The sequence below is a fragment of the Callospermophilus lateralis genome, chromosome 10, assembly GCF_048772815.1.
Source record: "Callospermophilus lateralis isolate mCalLat2 chromosome 10, mCalLat2.hap1, whole genome shotgun sequence".
NCBI classification, from domain to species: domain Eukaryota; kingdom Metazoa; phylum Chordata; class Mammalia; order Rodentia; family Sciuridae; genus Callospermophilus; species Callospermophilus lateralis.
The window spans coordinates 42,318,960-42,345,685 of NC_135314.1; the positions used below are offsets into that span (position 1 = coordinate 42,318,960).

General features: G+C 37.5%; 1 protein-coding gene across 2 annotated transcripts in view; it reads left to right on the plus strand.

The window, feature by feature from the left end:
* The window catches only part of Senp2 (SUMO specific peptidase 2), a 37,158-nt gene extending 12,160 nt beyond the window's left edge, over positions 1-24,998 (plus strand). For both annotated transcript variants that reach the window (XM_076868176.2, XM_076868177.2), the window contains 12 exons: positions 298-466; positions 2,266-2,369; positions 4,230-4,324; positions 4,860-4,911; positions 6,408-6,471; positions 8,538-8,714; positions 10,065-10,196; positions 11,954-12,157; positions 13,090-13,169; positions 16,790-16,874; positions 19,842-19,937; positions 21,834-24,998. In XM_076868176.2, coding sequence (XP_076724291.1) covers positions 298-466; positions 2,266-2,369; positions 4,230-4,324; positions 4,860-4,911; positions 6,408-6,471; positions 8,538-8,714; positions 10,065-10,196; positions 11,954-12,157; positions 13,090-13,169; positions 16,790-16,874; positions 19,842-19,937; positions 21,834-21,896 — 1,321 coding nt within the window. In that variant the 3' untranslated portion in view covers positions 21,897-24,998. The remainder of the gene's footprint in view (positions 1-297; positions 467-2,265; positions 2,370-4,229; positions 4,325-4,859; positions 4,912-6,407; positions 6,472-8,537; positions 8,715-10,064; positions 10,197-11,953; positions 12,158-13,089; positions 13,170-16,789; positions 16,875-19,841; positions 19,938-21,833) is intronic.
* Positions 24,999-26,726: the final 1,728 nt, after the last annotated feature.

Below are 26,726 nucleotides of genomic sequence, written 5' to 3' on the forward strand. Positions count from 1 at the left end.
TGACTAAAGGAAAAGTGTAATATGGGTGTTATGGGGTTGCATGCAGTAGGATGGGGTTGGGGTTGGATGATTGGTCATGAGGAAGAAAGCTTTCATGTGACAGCCCTGGAAATACACATTCTCTAGTGGAATGCTGGGGTGACTATATCTAGATAGATCTAACTTTTACAAATGGTAATTGTCTGACAAGTAGCAAGCTTAAGCTAGGACAGCATAATCACAGGCTCGTATAGGAGCTTGAGTTTTACCACTTTAGGCAGTTTTTTGATACATTCTTTTTCTTCTTTTCTCTGTCAGCTTTACTTTAAACTCAGAAGGCTATAATAGAAGACCAGGCGGCCGTCGCCATAGCAAAACCAATCCAGAGAGTTCCTTATTGTGGAAACCTCAGGAACAGGCTGTAACAGAAATGATTTCTGAAGAGGGTGGCAAGGGTCTGAGACGTCCCCATTGTACCGTGGAGGAGGTAAGCCCTTTTAGCCTGGTTTCTTTAAAAAATAAATAAATAAATAATATTTTGGGTGATGAATGTGTACTATGGTGCAGAATACTAAAGGTACAAAAGTAGGTACAATGGCTATACATTTCCCAACATGCCTTCCATACCTGGCTTCTACCACTCTGTTTGACTCTTAGCAAGCAATGACTGTTACTGTATATGTTCTTCTAGAGATAATTTGGAGTAAATAATTGAGTCAATTTTCAGATGTAGTTTTTTTCCCTACAAAGAAGGAAAAGGAATCATATTAGGAAGAGATAAAATCATAGATTTTTTTTTGAGTGCCTGAATTATTCTGTTTCTTTTATATGCTGAGAACTGAGACTTAGTAAGAGAGTGAATGATGTGCTTCTCAGCTTTTTTCTTCCCCTTTCAGAGCATTTAGCATGATGAAGAGACATTTTTTCTCTTCATTTCTCTCTTGAGGTCTTTACTGGGTCTAGGAAAATTTAGAATTATTTCTGTATTTGGCATTCCAGGACCATTAGCTATTTCAATTTGCTAGATAGTTTTCTGAGTGAATTGTTTAGTTCATCAAAAAGGTATTTATTTGGGTCTGAGGTATTATGATATGATAGTTGTGAGATATTCAAACTTGAATAAAATGTGGTCTTTGCCCTCTAGGAGTTTTTAGATAAATTGTAATTCAGCAAACTTTTAGGCAGAGAGAAGAGTGGATCACAGTCTCTGAGGGAACGTTAAAAAGAAATGTTAAAGACTTCAGTCTCTTAGGTGAGAAACTAGAGAGAGGTTTAATAAGCAAATGTCTGTGGGGTAAACAGAGAAGATATATTCTAGAAATAGCGATAGGTAACATTAACAAGGACTTTTTTTTTTTTAATTGATTAAGTGTTATATAACATAGAGGGAAGAGCCTAAGTCCCAGATTTCAGTCTTGGATAAATACGTGTTACTGACCAAGATACCCTATGTGTTTAGGGGGAAGATGATGACTTCAGTTTTGGACATTGTTTAAAGTGCCTGTGCAACATGCAAGAAGACCTCTCCTGTAGACACTTGGATATAGGTGATGGGAGTTTTGAGAAGAAGGCAGGGTTAGAGACACATTTTTGAATTTTCTGCAATTGATGTTTTTCAAATCAGGGGAGCTGATGAGATTATTCAGGGAAAGAACGTAGTGTGAGAAACAATATGGACAAAACCATCGGCATTTATGGCAGGCAGAAAAGGAATAACCTTCAGTGGAGACTGAAAAGAAAAGAAGAATCAGAAGAGTTTATTATCTAGGAAGGCAAGGCGAGGTCAGGTGGTGGTGAAATGCTGAAGGGAGATCTTTATAATGTAAAGGCTGAAAAAAATACATTGGATGTGGCCAGTAAAAGGCCATTTGTGATTTTACAGAAACCAGTTCCATTTTGGAAGCTACAGATTCTGATTTTGCAAGTGGATTATTTCTGCTAATCTTTTTTTCAGTTAACCCAATTTTGTTCAATCTAATTCATTCAAAAACTCAGATGCCATTAAGATTTAGCAAATGGCTAAATGAGTGAAATGAGGTGGAGAGCAAATGGCCCATCTAAAGGGAATAGTGCTATATAGCTCTAGGCTGATGATTTAATTTTTCAAAAGAGGCTGGGTTTTTGGACTTTTTAAAAAATTAATAAAGTTTATGGCTAATTCAAGAAACTTTAAAAACATTGTGATGGCAAATAAAATGCATCTTAGGGCTGCATTTGACCTCTGATTATGATTTGCTTTTACGTTTAATGTGTTAGTATTTATCTACCCTGCTTTCGTTTATTCAGGGTGTTCAAAAAGAGGAAAGAGAGAAGTACCGAAGATTATTGGAGCGACTTAAAGAAGGTGGTCATGGAAACTCTATCTCACCTGTGACTTCACATCATCACAGGTAAAAATTAAAAGACAAATGCTTTCTTTGTTAGACATTTTTTTCTTTGTTTTTGGAGAGAGATTGATGGCACAGGTTCCTCCTCAGAACAAAAAAAGTTTAACACTACAATTTGCCTGGACATTATATCTAATAAGGCATTATGTAGAACAGTGTTTTTTGAGTCTTCTGTTAGCTGTAGAATCTTTTGTCCAAGTGAAATCTTACTTGAACTTCTAGTCTAGAAAAGTGGATTACTGGTTGAAGTCAGTTTCCAAGGGCAGTTTTTCAGCCTTCCCAACACATACATTTTTCCATATTCTCTCTCTCTTTCTGCCTCTTTTTTTCCCTGCTTCTTCTCTCCTGCTCACCCATTTCTCTTTTCTTCTTCCTTTTTCTCTCTCCTTCACTTCCTCAAGTCTTGTTTTTTTTCTTTCTTTCTGCCCCCAGCCTCACCCCTATCTGCAAGACACACATACACACTCCCTGAAGCATCTCATGGATTGTATTTTAGCATTCTTGGAAACCCTCTACTTTAGAGATAAGATTAAAGTCACCCAAGTCATAAGAATTTTCCTTATAAGATTGCTTGTTAATTAAATAAACTAGAGTGGCAGAAGGAGATGTCTGGCCTGTGATAGGAGGACAAAAATGTGTGAGCTCAGGATTGAGATTCACTTGATAAATCTAATAGGTTGTATGAAAACACAGATTCCACAAATTATATGTGGCAGCAAATTGAAGGAGAAAGAGTCACAGGACTATTTAGCTTGTTAAAGCCAGAAATAATAAATTCATTAAGAATTTTAACTTTGATTGTGAACATGTTTTGTTTTCTTGTGTTTTAATTCTCTTAAGAATGTTAGTATGTTCTCCATTTTGACTAGCCACTATAAAAAAACAGCAATAGGCTTGATAACGACTACTGGCTTTGTCATTTTGGCAAAATCCTCAAAACTGTTTTGCTTTTTTAGGTTCCTGCTTTTAATGTATTGCTTTAGAGTTTTTTGTTTTGTTTTGTTTTAATATATAGTTGAAGATGTTTCATCTTTTATTTATTTATTATTTATTTTGTGGTTCTGGGAATTGAACCTGAAGCCTCATGCATGCTGTGCTCTACCACCATGCTATAGCCTCCAGCCCTTTTTTATCTTTTAATCTGAGTAAGCAGATAGAATTTTCTTTTAGTCAAGGTGGCACTAGGAATAGAGAACATCTAGGTTTTTTTTTTTTTTTTTTTTTGGTGTTGGTAATTGAATCCAGGGGTATTCTACCATTGAACAACCCACAAACCTTTTTTTTTTTTTTTTTTTTGGTACTAGGGATTGAACTCAGGGGCAGTCAACCACTGAGCCACATCCTCAGCTTTATTTTGTATTTTATTTAGAGACAGAGTTTCACTGAGTTGCTTGGTGCCTCGATTTTGCTGAGGCTGGCTTTGAACTCGAAACCCTCCTGCCTCAGCCTCCTAAGCTTCTAGGATTACAGGTGTGCACCACTGCACCTGGCAATCCCCAACCCTTTTTATTTTTTTCTTTTGAAACAGAATCTTACTGAATTGCTAAAGCTGGCCTGGAACTTTCAATCTTTCTACTTAGCCTTCAAAGTGGCTGTGATTATAAGGTGTGCACCAGTGTGCCCAGCAGAGAACATCTAGTCTACAAATACAGAAAATGGAGGTTAGAGAGTTTGGCTGAAACATTGGAATCAAGATTAGATTGCTTTAATCCAAGTCCCAGATGCTACTGTGTTGCTGCGTCTTTGTTGTTGTGAGATGTTAAAAGGTAGTCTGTTTGGAGAATCTTGTCAGATAGAGGTAATGAATATTTAAGGTAGCCTTTCCTTTTGTATCTGATCTTCCTTGCTTTTTGTGTTTTTAAGTTCTCAAAGAAGTCAGATGGACACATTAAAGACCAAAGCCTGGGGGGAGGAGCAGAATCACGGAGTCAGAGCAACTCAGTTTTTTCCAAAACAATGTGAGTTCCCAGATCTAGCTCTGTCTTAATGTATGGACCTTAGTTCATGTTAGAGTGTGTCTATGAGGTTGAAAATTGGCATACAAGTGGCAGATGATGTCCCAAGCCTTTAAATATTGTTAAACCTCAAGACATTGACTGATACTTACTAGTACCAGGAGTTTCATTTTTTAAAAAGCTGTTTCAAGATGAATTTGATTCATAGAATATGAGGCTTTTATATGAATATATTTTATGAATATAAAATTAATTTACTTATACTCCTTATGTTAACTGCCTATATTTCTCCATCAACTGTCTACTGAATGATACTAAATTATAATTTATCAAATGAACTATTATCAGTCAGCCTATGCTAAAGATTAGTTTGATGCAATTTTAGACTACTTAGTTTGTGAGGAGGCTGGTGTCTTTAGAGTTCACTTCAGCGTTTCAGAGTAAATGAATGTTCTGATACTTTAAAACTGGAAATTGAAATTCTAGCTTGTGATTGAAGTAAAGGAAACATTTAATCTTTTCTTTACCATCCCCACAGATAGAGTTGCTGAAACCAGAGGACCTCTATGTCCAATGAGAAGTGAAAAGAGGTACATTTTTCATTTAATTCTGTTTTCTTATGTATTTTCTCACTTTATAAGGTTATGAGCAGCTAGGTTTGAGGAAATTGTTAATTGTCTTCAACTCTGGTAGCTGGTCAGGCATATATGTACATGTATATAAATAGCTGTATGTGGTGGGGGTGGGTATTGGAGATTGAACCCAGGACCTTGTGAATGCTAGGCAAATGCTTGACCACTGAGCTAACCATCCCAGCTGTTGGGAACCACAGCCGAGTTGGGATGGCGCCTAGCTTTTTGCCAGAAGGAGTGGTTGAGAGGTGACAGCCAGTGAGCCATTAAGATGATGATAATTAAGTTAAGCTGTGTACAGTTGCTGTGACTGGACGATGCTGGATTGAAACAGGCTGTGTATTCAGTTGTATATAGACCCCTGCTGTCCAGCAATAGGGCGGCTCCTGCTGCCTTGGGTGCCCACTACTTTTGAGTTCTCCTGGAGTTGGCTACTTTTGAGTTCTTGTGGAGTTGGAGTTCCGGTTGAGTTCTCCCGAGCCCGGTGGAGAGCTGGGAGAGTTCCTGGGGAGTGCCGGTGTGCTGGTGGAGTTCGGGCAATAAAGGAGTTCCTGTTTGAACCTATAAGTGCCTCCTGGCGGCTCAGTTATTTTGTGCCCAGCCAGACTGTGGCACCCAGCCCCTTTTGAAATTGTATTTTGAGACAGGGTCTTGATAAATTATCAAGTCTGGCTCCAAACATGCAATCCTCTTGCCTTACCCTCCCAAGTAGCGGTGATTATAGGTAAGCACCACCATGTCCGCACCACCCTGTCCATTTCCATAAGTAGCTCTTGAATCATGCCTTAGCCTGGTTTTGGAGTGTGTCCTTAATCTCCTAGGCATTAGGACTTGGAAAGGTAGCTGCTGCTTAGGATTGTGGGCAAGGCGGCATATTTAGTAATTAGCATCTCTAATATAAGACCAGTGAAGGTAATTCTGTATGTCTTAGGATTTTAGATATAGTTTCTTTGTATCTGAGTTTGTGGACTATGGCCTAGGACCAGGCCAGTTCTGGCCCACCTCCTTTTTTTTATTTTTTATTATTAAAAAAAATTTTAGTTGTAGTTGGATACAATACCTTTATTTTTATGTGGTGCTGAGGATCGAATCCAGGGCCCCACACATGCTAGGCAGGTGCTCTACCACTGAGCCACAAGCCAACCCTGCTTTTTTTTAACAGGTAAAGTTTTATTGGCACATGATCATGCTCATTTATTTACATCCTATCTGTTCCTGCTTTTAAACTACCATGGTAGAGTTGAAGATGTGATGGAAGCTACAAAATCTACCAAACCTGAAGTGTTTACTATCTGGTCCTTTTTAGAAAGATTGCTGACCACTGGTATAGAGGATTATGTATCCAGACGATTTTTTTGTTTATAAATTAATCATTTCTAAAAGTAGTCTAATATGGACCAAGTTAAAATTATCTAGCAGAAGTCTGTAGTCTCTTAATTTTTTTCCCCCCTCAGGTGTTCAAAAGGGAAAATTTCTGATACAGAGAAGATGGTGGGAATCAGACTTGAAAATGAAGGTGTAAGTAGAAACCCTAGTGAAGTTTTATATATGTTCTTCAATTCACTGGATTTCTGTTTTGATACCTTTGTAAAATAAGAAAGAAGGCATATATTACTTTGATTTCTGTTCTGTTACTCTCTTTCAAAAAGCAAGAAGCTTTGAAGATATACAACTTTTTGTGTATATCTTGCTGATTTTTATATTTTTAGCAGTCACCTTTCTTTATGAGAGACCAGCCTGACTTCATACCAATCCTTATCTGTATTGTATTCCATCTTTTGGAGAACTTTAAAAAACATACAAGTCTCTAGGAAAGATATTTCAGAAGTTTGTTTTCAGAGTCAAGGTTTCAGATTTACTTGAAAATATTAGCAGTCTAATGCTTAATCCGATTTTATATTTCTACATAAGTTTAGGAATAAAAAGTGTTTCAGTGATCTCCATAGCAGTAATAACATTTTTAATAATGGCGCACTATTTTGATAAACATTCAATGTCCAAAAGAGATGTGTTTCTAAATTAGATCCAAACTTGAAGTTTTAAGTTATTTCACAATTTAGATACATAAAATTATAAAAGCATAGGTGACTGCTTTGTGTTTATCAGTTTAGTCAAGTTTGGTTTCCCCAATAATTAAAAGGCTAAGTCATGGTCCTATATCATAAATCTTAGCTTTCCTTTTTCTAAGTTCTCCATTTTCAGTGATTCAGAGTAGAGTCTTTTGTGTTTGTCAGTTTTTATCTGTGGAGCAAAATCTGAAAGAAGAAGGGAACTAAACATGAGAGGACAAAGTGGAGGTATTTGGAACTTGCCTAGGAAATAATATCCTTCTTCCATCTTTGCTGAACCAGAGGGAAGGACTAATATACCTGACAGTTGACTGGAATGAAGAATACTGGCTAGGGGTTTTAGGACTGGTGGTTTTAGTCCAAAACTATTTCTAAATAAATTTCCTATTTTAAAAATACTTCTCCTACTAGATGACTTAAATCTAATATTAAGGTTTACATAGAGTTATAATAGGGAATAAGCTTGTCATAGTTTCTGGGGTGCTGGCAAAATTCTTTTTGTTGAATTGAATGTAGTTATTAATTAAAGAGGTACATTACTGACTTGTACATTTTTATTTTCCCCCATGTTTACTCATTTTTCAATAAACAGTATTACAAAGGATACAGATAAACTACCAGATGAAAGAGATGCATAGGTGTAGAACTTCCAAATTTTTGCTGTGGTCAGCCATACAGAAGCTGCCTGAACCCAATCTTTGGGCTTTGATGGAGGCTCCTTATGTAGGCATGGTTGGTTATATTATTGGTTATTGGTGGTCAGCTTAACCTTCGTATTTTATTCATTTTTATGTAATATATAATTTAAAAAAATTATTTTTAGTTGTAGACAGATACAATGCCTTTATTTATTTTTATGTGGTGCTGAGGATTAAATTCAGTGCCTCACATGTGCTAGGCAAGCGCTTTACCAACTGAGCCACAACCCCAGTCCTGTAATTACTTTTTTAAAAAAGATATTTTTAGTTGTAGTTGAACATAGTACCTTTATTTTATCTATCTATCTATCTATCTATCTATTTATATGTGGTGCTAAGGATTGAATCCAGTGCCTCACACATGCTAGGCAAGTGCTCTACCATTGAACTGCAACTCCAGGTACCCTATAATTACTTGATGAAATAGTATAAGGGTAGCTGTAGTTTGTTCTCACTGATGGGATTTTTAGGTCACATTTTAAAAACTCTTTAAAACTTAAAAAAAAAAATTAACACATTAATTTCAATTGGGATAGAAAAACTGAAATTACTTATGTTGCTACTTTAAGGGAAAAAGTGGTGAGCATTCTTTTCTATGGTTTGTAATTGAAGTGTCTCTGAGCCTTAACTCTAGAGCTTGTTTGTTCTGACTCGCCAGAACGACAGCTCTGCTAAATCTGCTTTATTCACTTGGAGGATCTGCTAGTTCTCTTTTCTTTTAAGATAATGACACTGTTTTATATATTATTTCCTGTGGAATATATGTATTGTGTTCAAGTATCATGCATATCAATAAAATATAGAAACTTTTGATCAGAGGAGGGGACATCGAATGGAGCCTGACCTATCCGAAGAAGTGTCAGCTCGACTCCGCCTGGGCAGTGGAAGCAATGGATTACTCAGGAGGAAAATGTCAATACTTGAGGCAAAGGAAAAGAATTTCTCAGGCAAAGAAAGGGATAGAAGAACGGATGATCTCCTTGAACTTTCAGAGGTATTATATATTGTGCTGATTAGAATAAGACACAAGTTTTTAAAATAACCTCAGTTACTCCTAACTTGTTATGTTTTATTTTAAGGAGTTTCTACAGGCAAGGAATGAATGTTTGAAAAAAATTATAGAGTCAAGATTGTTTCACACTTTGACTACCTTGGTCATTGATGCTCTTGGAAGGTGGCCTAATGGATCAAATATAATGGATTCTTTGCAGATTCTTTTTGTACTCTTCAAACATAAATTGAGTTATATGATATGGGATTGGCATTAAGAATGAATGCTTTGGAGCTGGGGTTGTGGCTCAGCAGTAGAGTGCTTGCATAGCACATGTGAGGCCCTGGGTTCGATCCTCAGCACCACATAAAAATAAATAAAGGTATTGTGTCCAACTACAACTAAAAAAAAAAAAGAAAAGAGTGAATGCTTTGCCGGGCTTGGTGGCATATGCCTATTATCCCAACTTCTCAGGAGTCTGAGACAGGAGAATTGCAAGTTTCAGGTCAGCCTGAGAAATTTAGCAAGACTGTCTAAAACAAAATTAAACAAATAAAAAATGTCTAGGGCTGGATGCAGTGGCACATTCCTCTAATCCCAGCAACTTGAGAAGCTGAAGCAGGAGGATCCCAAGCTAAAGGCCAGCCTCAGCAACTTAGTAAGATCCTGTCTCAAAATAAGAAACAAAAAGAGCTGAAGATACGGCTCAGTGTTAAAGTGCCTCTAGGTTTAATCCCCAGTATGACAAAAGAAAAGAAAAAATAATTAATGTATTTCTGTTTTTTTAAGTAATGATCATGGCTTATGAAACATCTCTTTCATTGATTATTATATTTGAAAATAGTAAAGACTTAACAGAAAATGAGGGAATGAAAATAGTTAAAATTCTTATTTTAAAGGTGAGCCCATTTGTATAGAGACATGGTCTCACTGAGTTGCTAAACATCTCACCATTGCCGAGGCTGGCTTTGAACTCTGTCTCAGCCTCCCAAGTTGCTGAGATTACTGCACCTGGCCTACACGGTTCTTTAAAATAATGAAGGCATCTAGTCAACAAGCATATAATCTTTAATAAAGATTGCTTTGTAGTTCTAAGTCTGAATTTTTAAAAAATTTATTTTTAGTGTACTGCAAATTGAATTCAGGGCTTCAAGCGTGCTAGGCAAGCACTCTACCACTGAGCTATGCCCCCAGCTCAGTTGGAATATTTTCTAAGTTTGAATTTCTAAGTCTTTGATGGTATTTTTTCTCAAGTGTCATGTGTTGCTGAGATGAAAACTTTTTTTAGTCTGACTTTCAATATTTGTTAATGGTTCTCTGTTAAAATAGCAACCTTTGTACTTTCTAATTCAGGATATGGAAAAAGAAATCAGTAATGCCCTAGGCCATGGCCCACCGGATGAGATCCTAAGTAGCGCTTTCAAATTGCGAATTACTCGAGGAGATATCCAGACCTTAAAGAACTATCACTGGCTCAATGATGAGGTAAGCTCTTTCTTTTATTCTTCCCGTTTTGACTATTATCATGGTTAGCTATTATCTATAATCAAAGTGATTTGTGTCCAATTATAAGAGGTTGGTAAAACAAGGTTTAGGGTTTTTTTTGCTTGTTTATTAAACAAAAACATCCTGAATCTTACAAAGGTAGCTACTTCTACTTTCTTTGTAATTTTTCTCTTGTGCATCTGTCCTTATCCACCACTTCATTTATAAGTCTTTAATGACATTTTTATGAATCCTGGTTATCCCTAATAAATGGAAGGTACTTGCTTGAATGATATCTTGCTACAACAAAACACCACAGACTACAGAGGTAATCTGTCAACAGTAGAAATTTATTGTTTTTAGCTCTTGAAGATGGAAAGTCCCAGATCAGGGCACCTCTGATTCATTTCTGGTAACGGCCCCATCCTTTGCTTATAAGATGGTGGGAGGAAGGAACACAGAATCCTCACATATGGCTGAGGGCAAAAGGAACTGGGCTGTCTGCATTCAACCTTTTTTATAAAAGCACTAATCCTACCCATAAGATTAAAGCTGTTATACCTTAATCACTTCCCTTAAGTCCAACCTCTTATCCCATTTGGTATGAATTTTGGAGGGATACACAGATTCAAACCATAACAAGTGATAACTTCAAAGAGTTGCCTAATTGTCGTCTTGAACACGTACATGTTTAGCAACAGATAGCTCTTCGTTCTTGGCAAATTTCTAGTTGTTCCTTTCCTCTACTGTTTAGTCCTTGCATTGTTTCCCTTTGCCTTTGTTTCCACTCCCCCGTGCTTAGTTATCTATAAACACATTCTCCTCCTCTCTCTTCTCTTCAGGAACATTCTACATCTGAGTTTCATTCCCAGTCCTTTTATTAATTTTATTTTGAGACAGGCTATCTCTAAATTGCCAAGGCTGTCCTGGAACATGGCATCCTCCTGCCTTGGTAAACATTCTGGTAAAGCTAGAATGTTTTATTTTACATTATAAATTTAATGTGTTTTGGAAAATACAGGAAAAATAAATTATTTTTCCAATACACTATAAATATTTTGGCAACTCTTTCCAGTTAATATTTTTTAAATTGTGGTATAATTTCTATATTGTAAAATTTGCTTATAGTTAATTTTTCTGAAAATCTTATGTGATAGAGTTATATTCACCTTTTCATTATTGCACAGACTTCTTGGTTCTTATGAGTGTTTTGTGCCTAATTATAAGAGGCTGGTAAAACAAGGTTTAGGGTTTTTTTGCTTATTTTTTAAACAAAAACATCCTGAATGTTACAAAGGTAGCTACTTCTGCTATATTTGTAATTTTTCTCTTGTGCATCTGAGAATCAATTTTTTTTTTTTTTGGCATTCTGGGAATTGAACCCAGGACCTTGTGCATGTTAGGCAAGTGCTCTATTATTGAGATACATTCTAGCCCTTCATTCTTTCTTAATCTTTCCCATTTTACACCGATGAGTTTTTCTGTCCTCTTCCATAGACTTCCCCTTAGTACCTTTCCTAAACACCTCATCTTCCTTTCTTCCTTTTCTCCTTCTTATTATAGATGTACAACATGCCTTTATTTATTTATTTTTATATGGTGCTAGGGATCGAACCCATTGCCTCAGATCTCTGCCACTGAGCTACAGCCCCAGCCAACAAGCACCTCACTTTCTAATTCATATTAATTCAAGTAGAAACTTAGTTTCAGTAATATACTTGCCATGTTCCAACTTTTATTCTTTTGGTATTTTATAGGTTATTAATTTTTACATGAATCTTCTAGTGGAAAGGAATAAAAAGCAAGGCTATCCAGCACTTCATGTATTCAGCACTTTCTTCTATCCTAAATTAAAGTCTGGGGGTTACCAAGCAGTGAAAAGATGGACCAAAGGGGTTAATCTCTTTGAACAAGAACTTGTTCTGGTGCCTATTCATCGGAAGGTACATTGGAGCCTTGTGGTGAGTTCAGAGGGTTAATTGTTGGAGTTTGGATGCAAACTGTTTCCTTAAATGATGAAAGTCATTCTTTGTCCAGTGAAAGGCCGATAATATGTATGAAAGGCATACTCTAAAGAGTCTTTTCTTAATTCTTTTTTTTTTCCCTTGGCATTACTGGGGATTGAATCCAGGTCCTTTCACCTGATAGGCATGCACTCTATCACCAAGTCACATTTCCAGCCTTTTTCTATTTCTTATTTTTATTTTGAGACAGGGTTACACTAAGTTGCTGAGGCTGGCCCCAACTTGCAACCCTCCTTCCTTGGTTCATAGGCATGTACCACTGTGCCCAGCTCCCTACGTATTTCATCCTTCACTTATTATACTGAGGGGTGAGCCCAGAGGCTCTCCACCACTGAGCCACATCCCCAGCCCTTTTTATTTTTTATTTTGAGACAGAGTCTTTCCCAGGTAAAGGCTGGCCTTGAACTTGGGTTTCTTGCCTCAACCTCCTGAGTTGCTGAAATAGTAGTCATGTACCACTGCACCAGTTTCCTAATCAGTTCTTAAGTTGGACAACTTAGAAAGCTAGAAGAATGATTCTTATACTTGTGGAGCTTTCATTTCTAAGAGATAAGTTTTGTAATTTTATTTGTATATTTAGTTTCATTTATAAGATGGGTAAGGTGGTATAGGTTTATTGAAGAAAGGTGAAGGTGAAGAAGAAACAAAAAAGCTTCTAGGTCTTTATCTAGGAATAGAAATATATAATATTAAACTCATATCTCTGTGATATTTTATAACTTTTAAAAACCTAACATGTTTCTAAATTAATCCATGTTTGTACATGTGTTGATTTTTGTAAAGATGCTTTTCATTTGGAATTAAATTTTGTGTTTCTGTTAATGTTTAAGATATTTCAGCTTTTCCATGTTGCCATCTTTCCATTATAGGTGATGGACCTAAGAAAAAAGTGTCTTAAATACCTGGATTCTATGGGACAAAAGGGCCACAGGATCTGTGAGATTCTCCTGTAAGTAAGGCTAGAAAACTTCACTGTTGTCTCATTGTGCCCTTTTTGTTGATATCTCTTTTATTTAATTTTAGTAAGCTCTGAATGGCAGTCTCTTTCTTTTTTTGGTATCAGGGATTGAACCCAGAGGTGTTTAACCACTAAGCCAAATCCCAAGTATTCACCTGCCCGCCCCCTCCCTGCCTCCCCTTTTAAATATTTTATTTAGAGACAGGGTCTCACTAAATTGCTTAGGGCCTCACTTGAGTTGCTGAAGCTGGCTTTGAACTTGAAATCCTTTTGCATCAGCCTCTCGAACCTCTGGGATTATAGGCGTGCACCACCTCACCAGGCTTGGATGGCAGGCTTAATATACAGTTAAAGCTGTCTTCCCAGTGGCTGATCAAACCTGAGAAGTCGTATTTAATAGCATCATTGAAAAAAAGTTTATCTTGTGTTTATAATGTAAAATATATCTTAATATAGTCCTGTGATTAAATTAGATTTCTTTGGAATTGATACATTCTTCTGGATATTCAAAGAATTATTAGTTGGGGAGTATTGGTCCTATAAATTATGAAATCCACCCATGTCTCTGTGCTTTCCGTGGTAGTTGGATTCATCTCATAGAACCCAAGGGCAGTTTTTAAATTATAATGTGTGGTTTGTAGGCAGCTATTTCAAATACAGAAAGTAGTTCTCCCTGTATCTGTTGGTATAAACTCTAAGTGGATGCCTGAAACCACAGACAGTATTGAACCCTACATATACTATGTTTTTTCCTATGTGCCTATAGCATTGCCACATAGTATCAGAGTTAATCTGTCCTTCCATATTTTTTGCCCTGGAGCTTCCTGTGTATCATTATTCTTACTCTTTGTAGCCATTATTAAGTAAAATAGTGTTACTTGAATACAAGCCCTGAATGCCAGGATAGCCAGTCTCATAACCAAAACTGCTATTAAATGCAGGTAGGTAGTATATGCAATGTGAATATGCTGGGCAAAGGGAAGATGGTCTGGAGCAGACGATGTAAGATTTCTTCATGCTACTTAGAACAGTAAGCAATTTAAAATTTATGAATTGTTTATTTTTCAAATTTTCTATTTAATGTCTTTGAATAATGGGTAACTAAAACTACATAAAGTAAAATCACAGATAAGAAGGTACTCCTGTAGCAATTGTTAGAAACCTGCTTTTAAAGGATAATTATTAGCTGTGTAAATTGGTGACATGAATTTGAAAGTGAAGTAGCACATCAGGAAGAGAAGCCCCACTCCCTACCATACTTTTGTGTGTGTGTGTGTGTGTGTGTGGTAGTGGAGGAAAAAACCAGGGGTTCACCCATGCTAGGTACCTGGCCAGATAAGACCCTTTTGAACTTCTTCTGCTTGCTGGAAGCAAATGCAAGCTCCTTTTTTTTTTTTTTTTTTTTTTTTAGTTGTAGATGAACACAGTACCTTTATTTATTTTTATGTGGTACTGAGGATCAAACCCATTGTCTCACACATGCTAGGCAAGCACTCTACCACTGAGCCAAAACCCCAGCCTGCAGGCTCCCTTCTTTTACCTTGGTAAAAATGAGTGAACTTTTTAAGTGAATCTTACAAAGAAAAGTTGTTCTTAACCATAATTAGTTCATTTATCTCCCTCCTGCAATTTGTTTTATTGTACAAGATCTTTTCAACTGGGTATGGTGTTGCACGCCTGTAATCCCAGTGACTCAAGATTGAGGTAGGAGGATCACAAGTTCAAGGACAGCCACAGCAACTTAGCAAGACCCCATTTAAAAATAAAAAAAGCACTGAGGCTATAGCTCAGTGGTAGAGCACTTGCTTAGCACACATGAGGCCCTGAATTCAATTCCCAGTTTAAAAAAAAATGATTTTTATATTTATGATTGTTTATCTTGAACAAAAAAGAAATTTTTAAAAATCAGAAGATACACCAAATTATATATAATCCTTCTAGTCTTTCCTATGTAAAATATAGAATGTGCATATGTATTTGTGAGTGCATAAACACATGTACTAATACATTATTGCATACATAGGATCTGCTTATTACTGCTTATTGAAATCACACAGTACAGTTTTGTTTTCTGCTTATAACAGGATACCAAAAAGAAAAAAAAAAGTTCATACTTTTTTATAGTCATACTATAGTCATATAGTTTTTGTTTCCTGATGCACCTAGTCTAATTTTTCTCAATCTTTTTTTCATTATCTTACCCACCAGGAGAAAATTTTAATTTAATTTTTCTATAATAAGAAAAAATTATACTAATGATTAAGTCTTGAGTGAGTTGAGCTTTGGAAGGCTACAACCCACTGAAATAACTATGATTTTTATCCCCTAGGAACTATGTTTTGCCCTTTTTTTGGAACAGTACTGCACCCATTGAAACTGTATGTCCTGGTCTAATGCAGGCTTACCTTCTATGCACCTTAGGATTAGGACTGATGTTTATGTTGCCGAATTTGATAAGATAAAATTAATCATTTCTAGTAGATAAATATATACTCTCCTAAGAATAAGGAAATTCTCCTATATAATTACAATGCTACTATCACACTTATAACAATCATTAATATGTAATATATGGTCCATATTCTGATACCTCCAGGTATCTTTTTTAAAAATTTTTTTAAAGATGTTGACGGACCTTTATTTGATTTATTTATTTATATACAGTGCTGAGTATCAAACCCAGTGCCTCATACATGCTAAGCAAGTGCTCTACCACTGAGCCAAAACCACAGCCTCTCCAGGTATCCTTTGTATCCTCCCATCAGTCCAAGAGCCAATCAGGGTTCAAACATGTTTTTAATGTCTTTTTTAGTCTCTCCTTTAATTCAAAACAGTCTTCTTGCCTTTTAATTTCTCAAGAGTTCAGGACATGTATCTTATGCCATATTGATTTTGAACTGAGAAAAAGCAAGTTGTTAAATGAGGGCTTTTTTTTTTTTTCTTTAATGGTACCTGGGATTGAACCCCAGAGGTGCTTTACACTGAGCTACATCCCCAATCCTTCTTATATTTTAAGACAGGGTTTTGCTAAATTGAAGCGAGAATTGGCCAAGTTGCTGAGCTGGCCTCCAACTTTTGATCTTCCTGCCTCAGCTCCCAAGTTGCTGGGATTATAGATGTGCACCACTGAGAATAAAGTGTGAGTTTTAAAATTGTGTCTATAGCCAGGTGCAGTAGGGCATGCCTATAATCCCAGTGATTTGGGAAGCTGAAGTAAAAGGATCGCAAATTCAAGTTTACCTGGGCAACTTAGTGTAAGACACTGTTTAAAAAATATAAAGGGCCAGGGATGTAGCTTGTTAGTAGAACACCCCTAGGTCAATCCCCAGTACCCAGATAAATAAACAAGCAAACAAAACTGTGTGTATGCAGGTACATTACATCAATTTGGTAATAGTAATTATTTCTAGAGTGGTTATTATAGTGGTCTTTTCATGTATAATTTTTGTTAGAAAATTAAAGACACAAAAGCAGTCACATTTTTGAAAATCTAATGTAACTGGGATTGAGAAGAGCATATCTGTTAAACATCACAAAATCCTTTGTCACAATGGTCATTTTCCTAGGAATTTATTGATATATTCATTCTTTGCTGTTTTTGTTTTCTTTAGTCAGTATTTACAGGATGAAAGTAAGACCAAAAGAAATATTGATCTAAATCTTTTAGAGTGGACCCACTACAGCATGAAGCCACATGTAAGTGATGTTTATTTATATTTGGCCTACTTTGTTTCATTTACTGACAGTATCATTTTATTCAGTCTTGGCTTCTTTCCTACCCTCACTTCACTCCCTGCTTTAAGCATGCATAGCATGCATTCTCCTAAAATATACATCTTTTTTTAAAGAAACATTTTTTAATTACACATGGACACAGTATCTTTGTTTATTTACTTTTATGTGATGCTGAGGATCAAACCCAGTGCCTCTTACGTGGGAGGCAAGTGCTCTATAGCTGAGCCACACCCCAGCTGCCTAAATATGTATCTTTGTGTGTGTGTGTGTGTGTGGTGCTGGGAATTAAACTTAGGGTCTCATGAGTGCTAAGCACACACTCCACCACTAAGCTACACCCCCAGTCCTAAAGTATAGATCTTAAGAATGACCTTGTTCCAAATCTTCAGCCATTTATTTAACCAAAATAGTTCCTTCTTAGTCTTTATCGAAGACTATCTTGTTCCAAATCTGTTAACTTTATTAAAACTAGTTTTTGGAAAAACCCAGTTCCACTATATGAGAACTAGTCCCAAGGTACCATGAGATTCAAGAAAGAGGTAGATAGATCCAGGATTGCAGAATGCTAGTAATTGGACACTTACTGACAGAAGCATGGTCCTAGGTGTCACCAAGACAGGTAGATATCCACAATTTGAGTCAGAATAATTTATAAAGTAGTTGGGAAGTAGGTGACTTCATTCAAGCCAAGATAATCATGTTTATCTCAAGTGACTATGAAAGACTTTAGACGCATTGCTTTCACTTACTCTGCCAGAGTCTGGCTCTAAAACTCCACGTATTACTCTACTGTTTTGTCTATTTGAAGTATGCTGGGAGACAAGTGAGGAAACTGAGTTACTCAGGGGCAGTTATGGCTCAAAATGGCTGTAGTCATTTCAAATTGAAATATAGATTTTAGTGTGCGCGCTCACGTGCACCCACACACACAAATACAAGCACATCTCAGAATTAGAAAAACAAGCTGGGTGCAGTGGCACACACACTCCCAGCAGTTTGGGAGGCTGAGGCAGGAAGATTGTGAGTTCAAAGCCAGCCTCAGTAAAAGTGAGGTGCTAAGCAACTCAGTGAGACCCTGTCTCTAAATAAAATACAAAATAGAGCTGGAGATGTAGCTCAGTGATTGAGTACCCCTGAATTCAATTCCCAGTTAAAAAAAAAAAAAAAAAAAAAAAAAAAATTGGAAAAACAAAAATAAATTTAAGTCAGTTACTTTTCTTAGTCAGTACTAATGAAAGTTGTTGTCCAAAATTTATCTGGGGATTTGTTTATTTGTTTATTTTGGGTCTCATGCCATGGGTTTCCAAGAGTCAAGCAAGCTGAATCTCCTTCCAATTCAAGATTTTAAAATGTGTCCCTCTTTGAATCCTAATAACTACACTTTAAAGTTAGCCACATGAATTCCATTTTAGTCCTAACCTGTATATGATGACTTCACTATTTTCATACAAAAGCATTTCCATTTCCAAATGAAATCATTTGGAAGTTGAGCCTTGAAATTTCCTGAGGAGAGGACAGGTATGAGTCGAATAGGATCAATACTGTGTTCTGATGTGGAAAATGTAATTTAAAAAAACAAATACTCTTCCTTTGTAGATTGGAGTCTGTAGTTCTGTGTCCTCTGAGAGATGCCAGCCCAGGGAGAAAAGTATGAGGCACCTAGCATATGTATGGGACGTGTGCATGTTCTGTCTTTTCTTTTTACAGCAATCAACTGTATTTCTGTGAATAAAAAATGGCGCTTTTGTCATTGAGTGTGTTTGTTTTCTAGCAGTGGAATCAGTGTCTTACTATCTTGTACCCTATGACTAACAGCCCAAGTATATAAAGGGTTGGTCAAGATTAGGATAAGATAGGCCCTGGGGATATGTAAGCTTACCTTCTGTGGGTTTGAAATCTGCCACCTTTGGCTTATGATGCTCTTTTCCCCTTCTCCACACCCCCCCCGCCCCCCCCCCCCAGGTACTGGAGATTGCACCCAGGGGCACTTTATCATTGAGCTATATTCCTATATCCTCACTCAACCCCTCTCCCTGTTTGTGTTTTTTTTTTGGGGGGGGTGGGGGGTGGTTGTTGTTGTTTTCTTTTTCGAGACAGGGTCTTGTTAAGTTGCCAAGACTGGCCTTGAACACGGCTCAGTCCTCCTGTCTTAGCCTCCCAAGTGACTGAGATTACTGGTGTGCACTACTCTGTCAGGCAGGCATTGTGATGCTTGCAGCAAGTTCTGTTTCTGCTTAAGGGACAGATTGCAATGGGTTAAAGCTTATCAGAGGCTTTTTTACTTGTCCCTCTTTCTCCCCACCCTCAACCCCTTATTTTTTATTGGAGCTTTGTCTGTTCCTCTCGATAGGGGTCCAAAGCAGTAGGCCTGTTTTCCTGGCTAGGATGAGAAGATAAACTGCAATTTCCAAGTAGGTTAGTTACATTTTAAGTGTCTCTTTGATTAACCTACATATAACCTTTTTTAAAGTTATAACTTTCTGAAATAATTCTGACTAGCATTCCTGTTCCTGGTAATACACCTTCCAGTTTGGTTTCATTTCTTTTGTGATTCTAAGTGCTGGGGATGGAACCAGGACCTTAAGTATCTAGGCAAGTGCTCTGTCATATCACTCGGCTCTACCCTCAGCCCTCAGTTTAGTTTCTTTGAATGAGAGCTAAGAGATGGAACTCTCACTTTGCTTTTCTCCTTTCTCCTGAAAAACATTTTCCATGGGGTCCCATGCTCTTACGTCATGATTAGGATTTTTATGAGTAAAGCTAATTGTGTTAGTGTGTGTGTGTCTGTGTGTTTGTGCAATACTAGATTTAACATCTACCTTTATAATACTGTTTTTCCACAGTATTTAGATATTTAGAAAAAAATCTAAGGAAGCTGTTGTTTTTGGCGATACTTTACCACTTCCTCTCTTTGTTTTTTAATTTTAGGAGATTCCTCAACAGTTAAATGGGAGTGATTGTGGAATGTTTACTTGTAAATATGCAGATTATATTTCTAGGGACAAACCTATCACATTTACTCAGGTGAGTAAAGATCCTTCCTTATCCACTTCCTTGTTAGGTAGAACACTTTGCTAGTCAGTGCCTTCACACATTAAGGCCTCAGTTATAGTAGTTGCTCTGCTATAGTGTTATTGCAGTAATCCTTGGGCATAGTTCTGCTCTTGCCAGAAATCAGAGTTTGTCCTAGCATCTGTTCTCAGGTTTATCCTGGTCTCTGGTGAAGAATGGGATAATTTTCATGTTTCTGAACTTCATTGTTCACTGGTTCATATGTATTTTTAGCTAAAGAGGGAGGCATGTGAGAATATGTAATAGCAAGGAAAAATTAGGCCTTGTGAAAACGTGAGCCTCAGGTCTAAGACATAACCATGAATACTGCTGTTCCTTTCTGTTCTGGTTAGTTTGGGTTGCCCATGCTTCTACATTTGAGTGAAAATTCAAGTATATTGGGAACTCTTAAGAATTTGTTTCTAATGGTGGATGTTGGACCTTTTTACAAATAAGTATTATCCCCATTAAAATATATTTCTCTTCAGCAGATCTCAATTTGATGTTTGCCAAACAAAACTTTGGCACAGCATGAAGTAACCAGGGTTCATACAATTGCTGAATTCATACAATTGCAGACTAAAGGAAAGGCACAGTTTGACTAAAAATGAATGTACAGTTTTTTACTGTATGTTTTGACGATTCAAAAAAATTAATAGCCAGCAGCTCAGGAGGCTAAGGCAGGGGAATCACAAGTTCAAAGTCAGCCTCAGCAACTAGGTAAGGCCTTAAGCAACTTAGCAAGACCCTGTTTGAAATAAAAAAAAGGGCTGGGGATGTGGTTAAGTGCTTCCAGGTTTCTAGGTTCGATTCCTAGTACCAAAAAAAAAAAAAAAGAAAAAAAGAAAAATATTAAGACTTCCCACCCCATACCAGGAACTCACTAGTAATTTATAATAAAGTTATGTACCCAACAATTTATAATAGTACATTAAGGGTGTAAACTTCTAATTCATCAGAAGGTAAGGGGTAGGCAGTTGAGTTACAGGTTATTTTGGTGTTGTCTTTTGTTTTGCTGCTTCAAAAATTGGCCTATGCAGGGGATGTGGCTCAAGCAGTAGCGCGCTCGCCTGGCATGCATGCGGCCTGGGTTCGATCCTCAGCACCACATACAAATAAAGATGTTGTGTCCGCCGAAAACTAAAAAAATAAATAAATATTTTTTTAAAAATGGCCTATGCAGTTATTGTCAGTTAAGGCAGTATCATTAAGCAAAACATCTCTCTTTTTTTTTTTTTTTTTATTTGGTTTAGTACTAGGGATTGAACCCAGGGGTGCTCTACTACTTCTTATTTTGAGATAGGGTCCCAGTAAGTTGCTGAGACTGGCCTCCAACTTGGTGATCCCCCTACGTCAGCCTCCCTAATGGCTGGGATTATAGGTGTGCCCCACTGCACTCAGCTACATTTCATTTTTTGATGCTGCTACATTTAACAAGGAGTTGATTATTCTCTGAACTTGAGATTTCAAGGGAAGAAACTTTTTTTTTTTTTTAACAGAATTGGCAGTGTATAAAACAGGAATTTGTAAATCAAAATTTTCCTTATATAAATAAAGGCCACTTTTTTCATATAAAAGCAAATAATGTTCACCATAGAACGTTTCAAAAGTACATTTAAATAGAAAAGTTGCTTGTTGTCTCTTGGACATTTCTGGTTTTGATACACATGTATTTTTTCCCCCCAATGCTGAGGTCCAGACCCATAATTATGAACATTATGCTTTGTAAGGTTTATGCCATGATGTAAAAATGTCAAGGCTGACTTAAGGACATGGACAGCCCACTTCGTTTACATGATGACACCTAAGGTTGTGATGCTGCTCTCATCAGTGTGTAACTGAGTGCATTGTTTGTGGGATTTTTTGCAGCACCAGATGCCTCTCTTCCGGAAGAAGATGGTGTGGGAAATCCTTCATCAGCAGTTGCTGTGAGAAAGCCCCGCCTGCTCCCTCTAGCTGCTGGTGGTTCTTTCACGGACGTTTCCATATACCTCATGCATTGTGGGTTAAAAAGTCCCTGCATCATTTCTGTTCTCTCACAGGTACTGAGCTGTCAAAAGTGCATGGAGGCCCCTCGCTGCACTATAGTCCTGACTTGGGGTGTGGAGGGGCTGCTTGCAACCCTGTCTGTAAGGCTGTGCCTGCTCAGAGCCCTGGACTGTTCAACCCACACAAGAACAAACGCTAATTATTATGTTTTTTGTTTAAAGAGTTCTTTCCCTATGAATGTGGGAAATGCAGGATTTATTCTATGAATTTTTTTTTTTTCTGTGTGTTTGTTCACGTGCATTCATTTGCTCACTCATTTGCAAATATTGGGCAGTGGCCGTATTCCACTGCTCTTTTACAGTTAACTCTAAATTACTTGTTTGAACTATTTATTTCTGAAAGGAATGTTAATCAAACTGCCACTCCCTGCTGAAGATCAGGAGGGACATCAGTGGGGAGAGGAAGGAAGTGTTAATTAACTTTTCTAATGCTGGAGCAGTAACTGCCAACTTGAAGTAAGGGGTCTCCCCATTTTGAGGCTGGAAAATGCCAGGATAAACAAAAATGCTGTGTTGTCGGGGCCGATGGCCTTTCAGAGGAAATATGACACTCCAGCATCGGCACAGTGTTGTGGAGAAGTAGCAGTGTGGCCAAGGAGTCTGGCCATCCATATGTCTTCAGAAGAGATGGTCATCTTAGAGACACTTCCCTTTCTGGAATTCAGGTGACTTGGTTGACTCTTGAAACTGGATTCAAAGTAACTATAGACCCTAAATCTTCATTTTCATCCTATATGTGTTTGAATATAAACCTCAGTAAGGGTTGGCCAGAGCTCTCCATGTCACAGGACAGTATTCAGTTTAAAGCTCTGTTTTTCCTCAAAGTTTTTTTTTTTTTTTTTTTTTTTAGCTAAAATGCAGTTTTTTACTCATTAAGATTAACATCCCCCACTCCACCCCTATTCAGATCTGTGGAAGAAGACGTAGCACTTGGCTCTGAGGTTATATAATAATCTATTTTGCATATGAAAGTTTGTATTTAACTTTTTGTTCATTAAAAATATTACAGATGTGGTTATGCAGTTTTAATTTCAGAAAGTTTAGAGTTGGTCAGAACATATTTTGCAAGATCTAGTGCCTAGTGTTGCTTTTATGATGTAATAAAAGGTTGTCTGGCAGAACCTGAAAAGTATATGCTGAAATGATTTCTCACCCTTTCCTTGCTTTAACCTTCTAAACTTGTTCTGGTACATAAAAGTGAGAGGTAAAACTGGAAAAATTGGGTGTGTGTCAGCTATTAATCTAAATGTCTACTACTTGGAGGGCCTGGGATGCAATATAACTATCGCAACCAGTTTTCCTGTGACTTTAAAAGTCCTGGAATGGGACGTGATGCCTGCCATGTGAACTGATGCTGCTATGCCTACTAGGTGACCAGATCAGAGGCTGTGTGGTCAGGTGAGAACTAAAGGGCTAGGTGATTGTACCAACTCTCCCTCAGGCTGGGGCTGCACAGAGCACCCTTCCTGAAGCCATGACCCTCTTCCCGGGGCTCGTAGGGCTGGGCCAGTGAGTATTGAGATCAATCAGCTACCACCGCCAAAAAAGCCCAGGGGGTTTACTGGGTCTGCACTCTACTGGAACCTGGTTTCCACTGGGCATCATCCTATTTCACTTGAGAATTTAGAACCTTGGTTTAAATTTGTGCCATGATGGGTTAGTCTGGTTTGGAATGGAAGTTTGTATTCTGCCCAGGTGAATGACGCTGGAAGCTGATGGAGTATTTGAGGGGCCTTTTAAGAGAAGCTTTCACTGACCTTTCCATGATGTTTACTCTTCAGAAAAACTCCAAATAATCTTCCAGGATATAATGAAATTGGTAGGATCAGAGTGTTAAGCTAGAGAGTAGCATTTTTTTACCATAAGTTCCTGTATTTAAGGAGAAATACAGCAGGCCAGGGTTCCCTAGGCACTGACATGTCTTCCTTGATGCAAAGCCGCATGTTGGTGATAGAACCTTTATGTCTAAACAGTTTATGAAAAAAATGGTCAGGTGATAAAAGTAGCTATTGATTACATCAGTAGCAAGTTAGCAGCATTAAAACCAGTGATTTTTCTTTTTTAAATTGTAGTAGTTTGGGACCCAATAAAAGGTGCAATAAACCATGGTTCTTTTTGTTCTCTCTCTCTCTCTCTCTCTCTCTCTCACACACACACACACACACACCACGTTTCCCTTTTTTGTTGCATACTGGGGACTGAATGTAGGGCCTCTCGCATGCTAGGCAAGCACTCTACCCACTGATGGGCTGGGGTTGCAGCTCAGTTGTTGAGTGCTTGCCTCACATGTGTGAGGCATTAGGTTCAATCCTCAGCACCACATACATACATACATACATACATACATACATACATAAATAAAACAAAGATATTTTAAAAAATTAATAAAGATAAAAATCTTATACAATTTGTGAGTAAGTATCTTTCTCATGCTTGACCTTATGCCAGAGCTGGGGTTGGGGTGGAAGAGAAATAGACCTGGGTCATCTGGAAGGTGTTCTTGGGAGCCCCATATTCTACCTCAGTTACAGCTATGGAATCTCTGATCTTTTCTTTCTCTGAAGTCCTAAGCACAACTTGGGGATTGCCAAGTGGAATGATGGTTGTTTGTGCTGGGAGGATGTGCTTAGTGATGAGACCTAGGCATGGGTGTGGGGAGAATTCCTTCCAGATAAAGTGAACCTCCGACACAAACAAGCAAAATGGAGAAAATTGTTTGTAATAACTTTAGTACTGTAGCTAATAAGCCCCACTGTTTAAATTGGCTTTTGTGAACTAATTGGGGACCCACTCTCTTTATAACAGTTTCTCCGAGCACGTAATATTCAAACTTTTGGTACTTAACTCACTTGTAAGTTGGAAATCTAGCTAACTGTATTGCTTTGATGATTTTCTTCTTTTAATTTACTAATTAAAAGGTAGATTTGGGGGTGTGTTGGTATAGGTGTTGATTCTCTCTATTTACCAATAAATTTCTTCTCTTTAATTCAGTGGCTTTCAAATTTTTTATTACAACTCATAGTAATAATTATATTTTATGTTGTGACCAATGCAAACACCCACATATTATGAAATTATAAGCGCACATACAAAAATTTCACAAGCAGTTCTTAGCCTTACTATGTGGTTTGAGAGTTCCACTAGAAAAAGGGGGAGGATCGTGATCATCATGCTGATTTCTGTGCCCACTGATGGATGGAGAAACAGGTTTATATGGTGATGATGGTGATGATTTGGGTTTTTGTTTTGTTTTCCCTTTTTGCAGTATTGGGGTTTGCATGCAAGGAAAACGGCCAGAAGCCCTCAGATCCTGGATAGAAATGTGTGACATAATAATCTTCATTCTTTGGGTAAACATTAGCAAGTGTGTTAAATAGAAAGCCTGTTACCTTTTTTTTTTTTTTTTTTTTTGGTAGTGGGGATTAAACTCGGAGGAATTCTATCACTGTGCCACATCCCCAGCCCTATTTTGTATTTTATTTAGACACAGGGTCTCATTAAGTTGCTTAGTGCCTCGCTGTTGCTGAGGCTGGCTTTGAACTCAATCTTCCTGCCTCAGCCTCCCAAGCTGCTGGGATTATAGGTGAGCATCACCTCGCCTGGCAGTCCTGTTACTTTTTATGGGTTGCAAAACAAAGGGTCTGTGGCTTGAATAGTGTGTGTCCCATGTCCTTTCCTCCTGGGACTGCATAGCAAACATTCTAAGTTTTATACTACTTATGTCTTAACCTAGCATTTCTCAAAACAAGGACAGTGAACCCTTTTCTGTGACATCTGTGGTACTGTTGATGGAACAGAACACACTTAGGAAAGTTCCAGAAGCAGCAATACATAGTTCTTGAAAGGCTGTGCTTTCAAATACACTCTGGGAAGCTCTGCCACTACCATCCCCAAACACTCATACTGCCTTCCCTAAGGGCATGGTGATAAAGTCTTTGGTCCCAAGGTGCCACTCTGCCCCCAAGTAATTTTCTTCAATATTAGGAATCCAAGTGAAATATCGGTAGAAGGTAAGGAATAATAATTCTACAAATTCACTACCCAGAGTTAATAAGTCAATATTTCATATATCTTGCTCCCTTCCTCCACCCTGTGCATGCTCGGATGTATGTTTTTCTTTTTGTAAATGAATACAGAAGTATGTGCACATGCATGTGTTTATAGTTACAAACTCCTTTTCACTTTAACTTTCTTAGGGTGATGAGTACTAGGGATTGAACTCTACCACTGAACTACATTCCTAGTGCTTGATTTTTTTGAGATAGGTCCAGCATTTAATATATTTTCATGTCAATGAATATATAATTTTAACTGCTGCATAGTATTCCTGTGTATGGCCATAAACATATACTCCAGCATCATTGGACATAGTATATTATACGATGTTTGTCTTATTCTTTTAGGACAAATTCCTAGAATTGAAATTTCTGCATTAAAATATGTTAAGGGCTGGGGTTATGGCTCAGTGGTAGAGCGCTCGCCTAGCATGTGTGAGGCCCTGGGTTCAGTCCTCGGCACCACATAAAGATATTGTGTCCAGCAAAAAAAAATATATATATATTTAAAAAATTTATATTAAGAAATCAGGAAAAAATTACCCATCCTCTACCCTTTCTTTATGTTTTTTTCTTTGTACAGTACTGGGGATTAAACCCAAGGGCACTCTACCACTAAGCTACCTCCCCAGCCCTTTTATTATTTTGAGACAGGATCT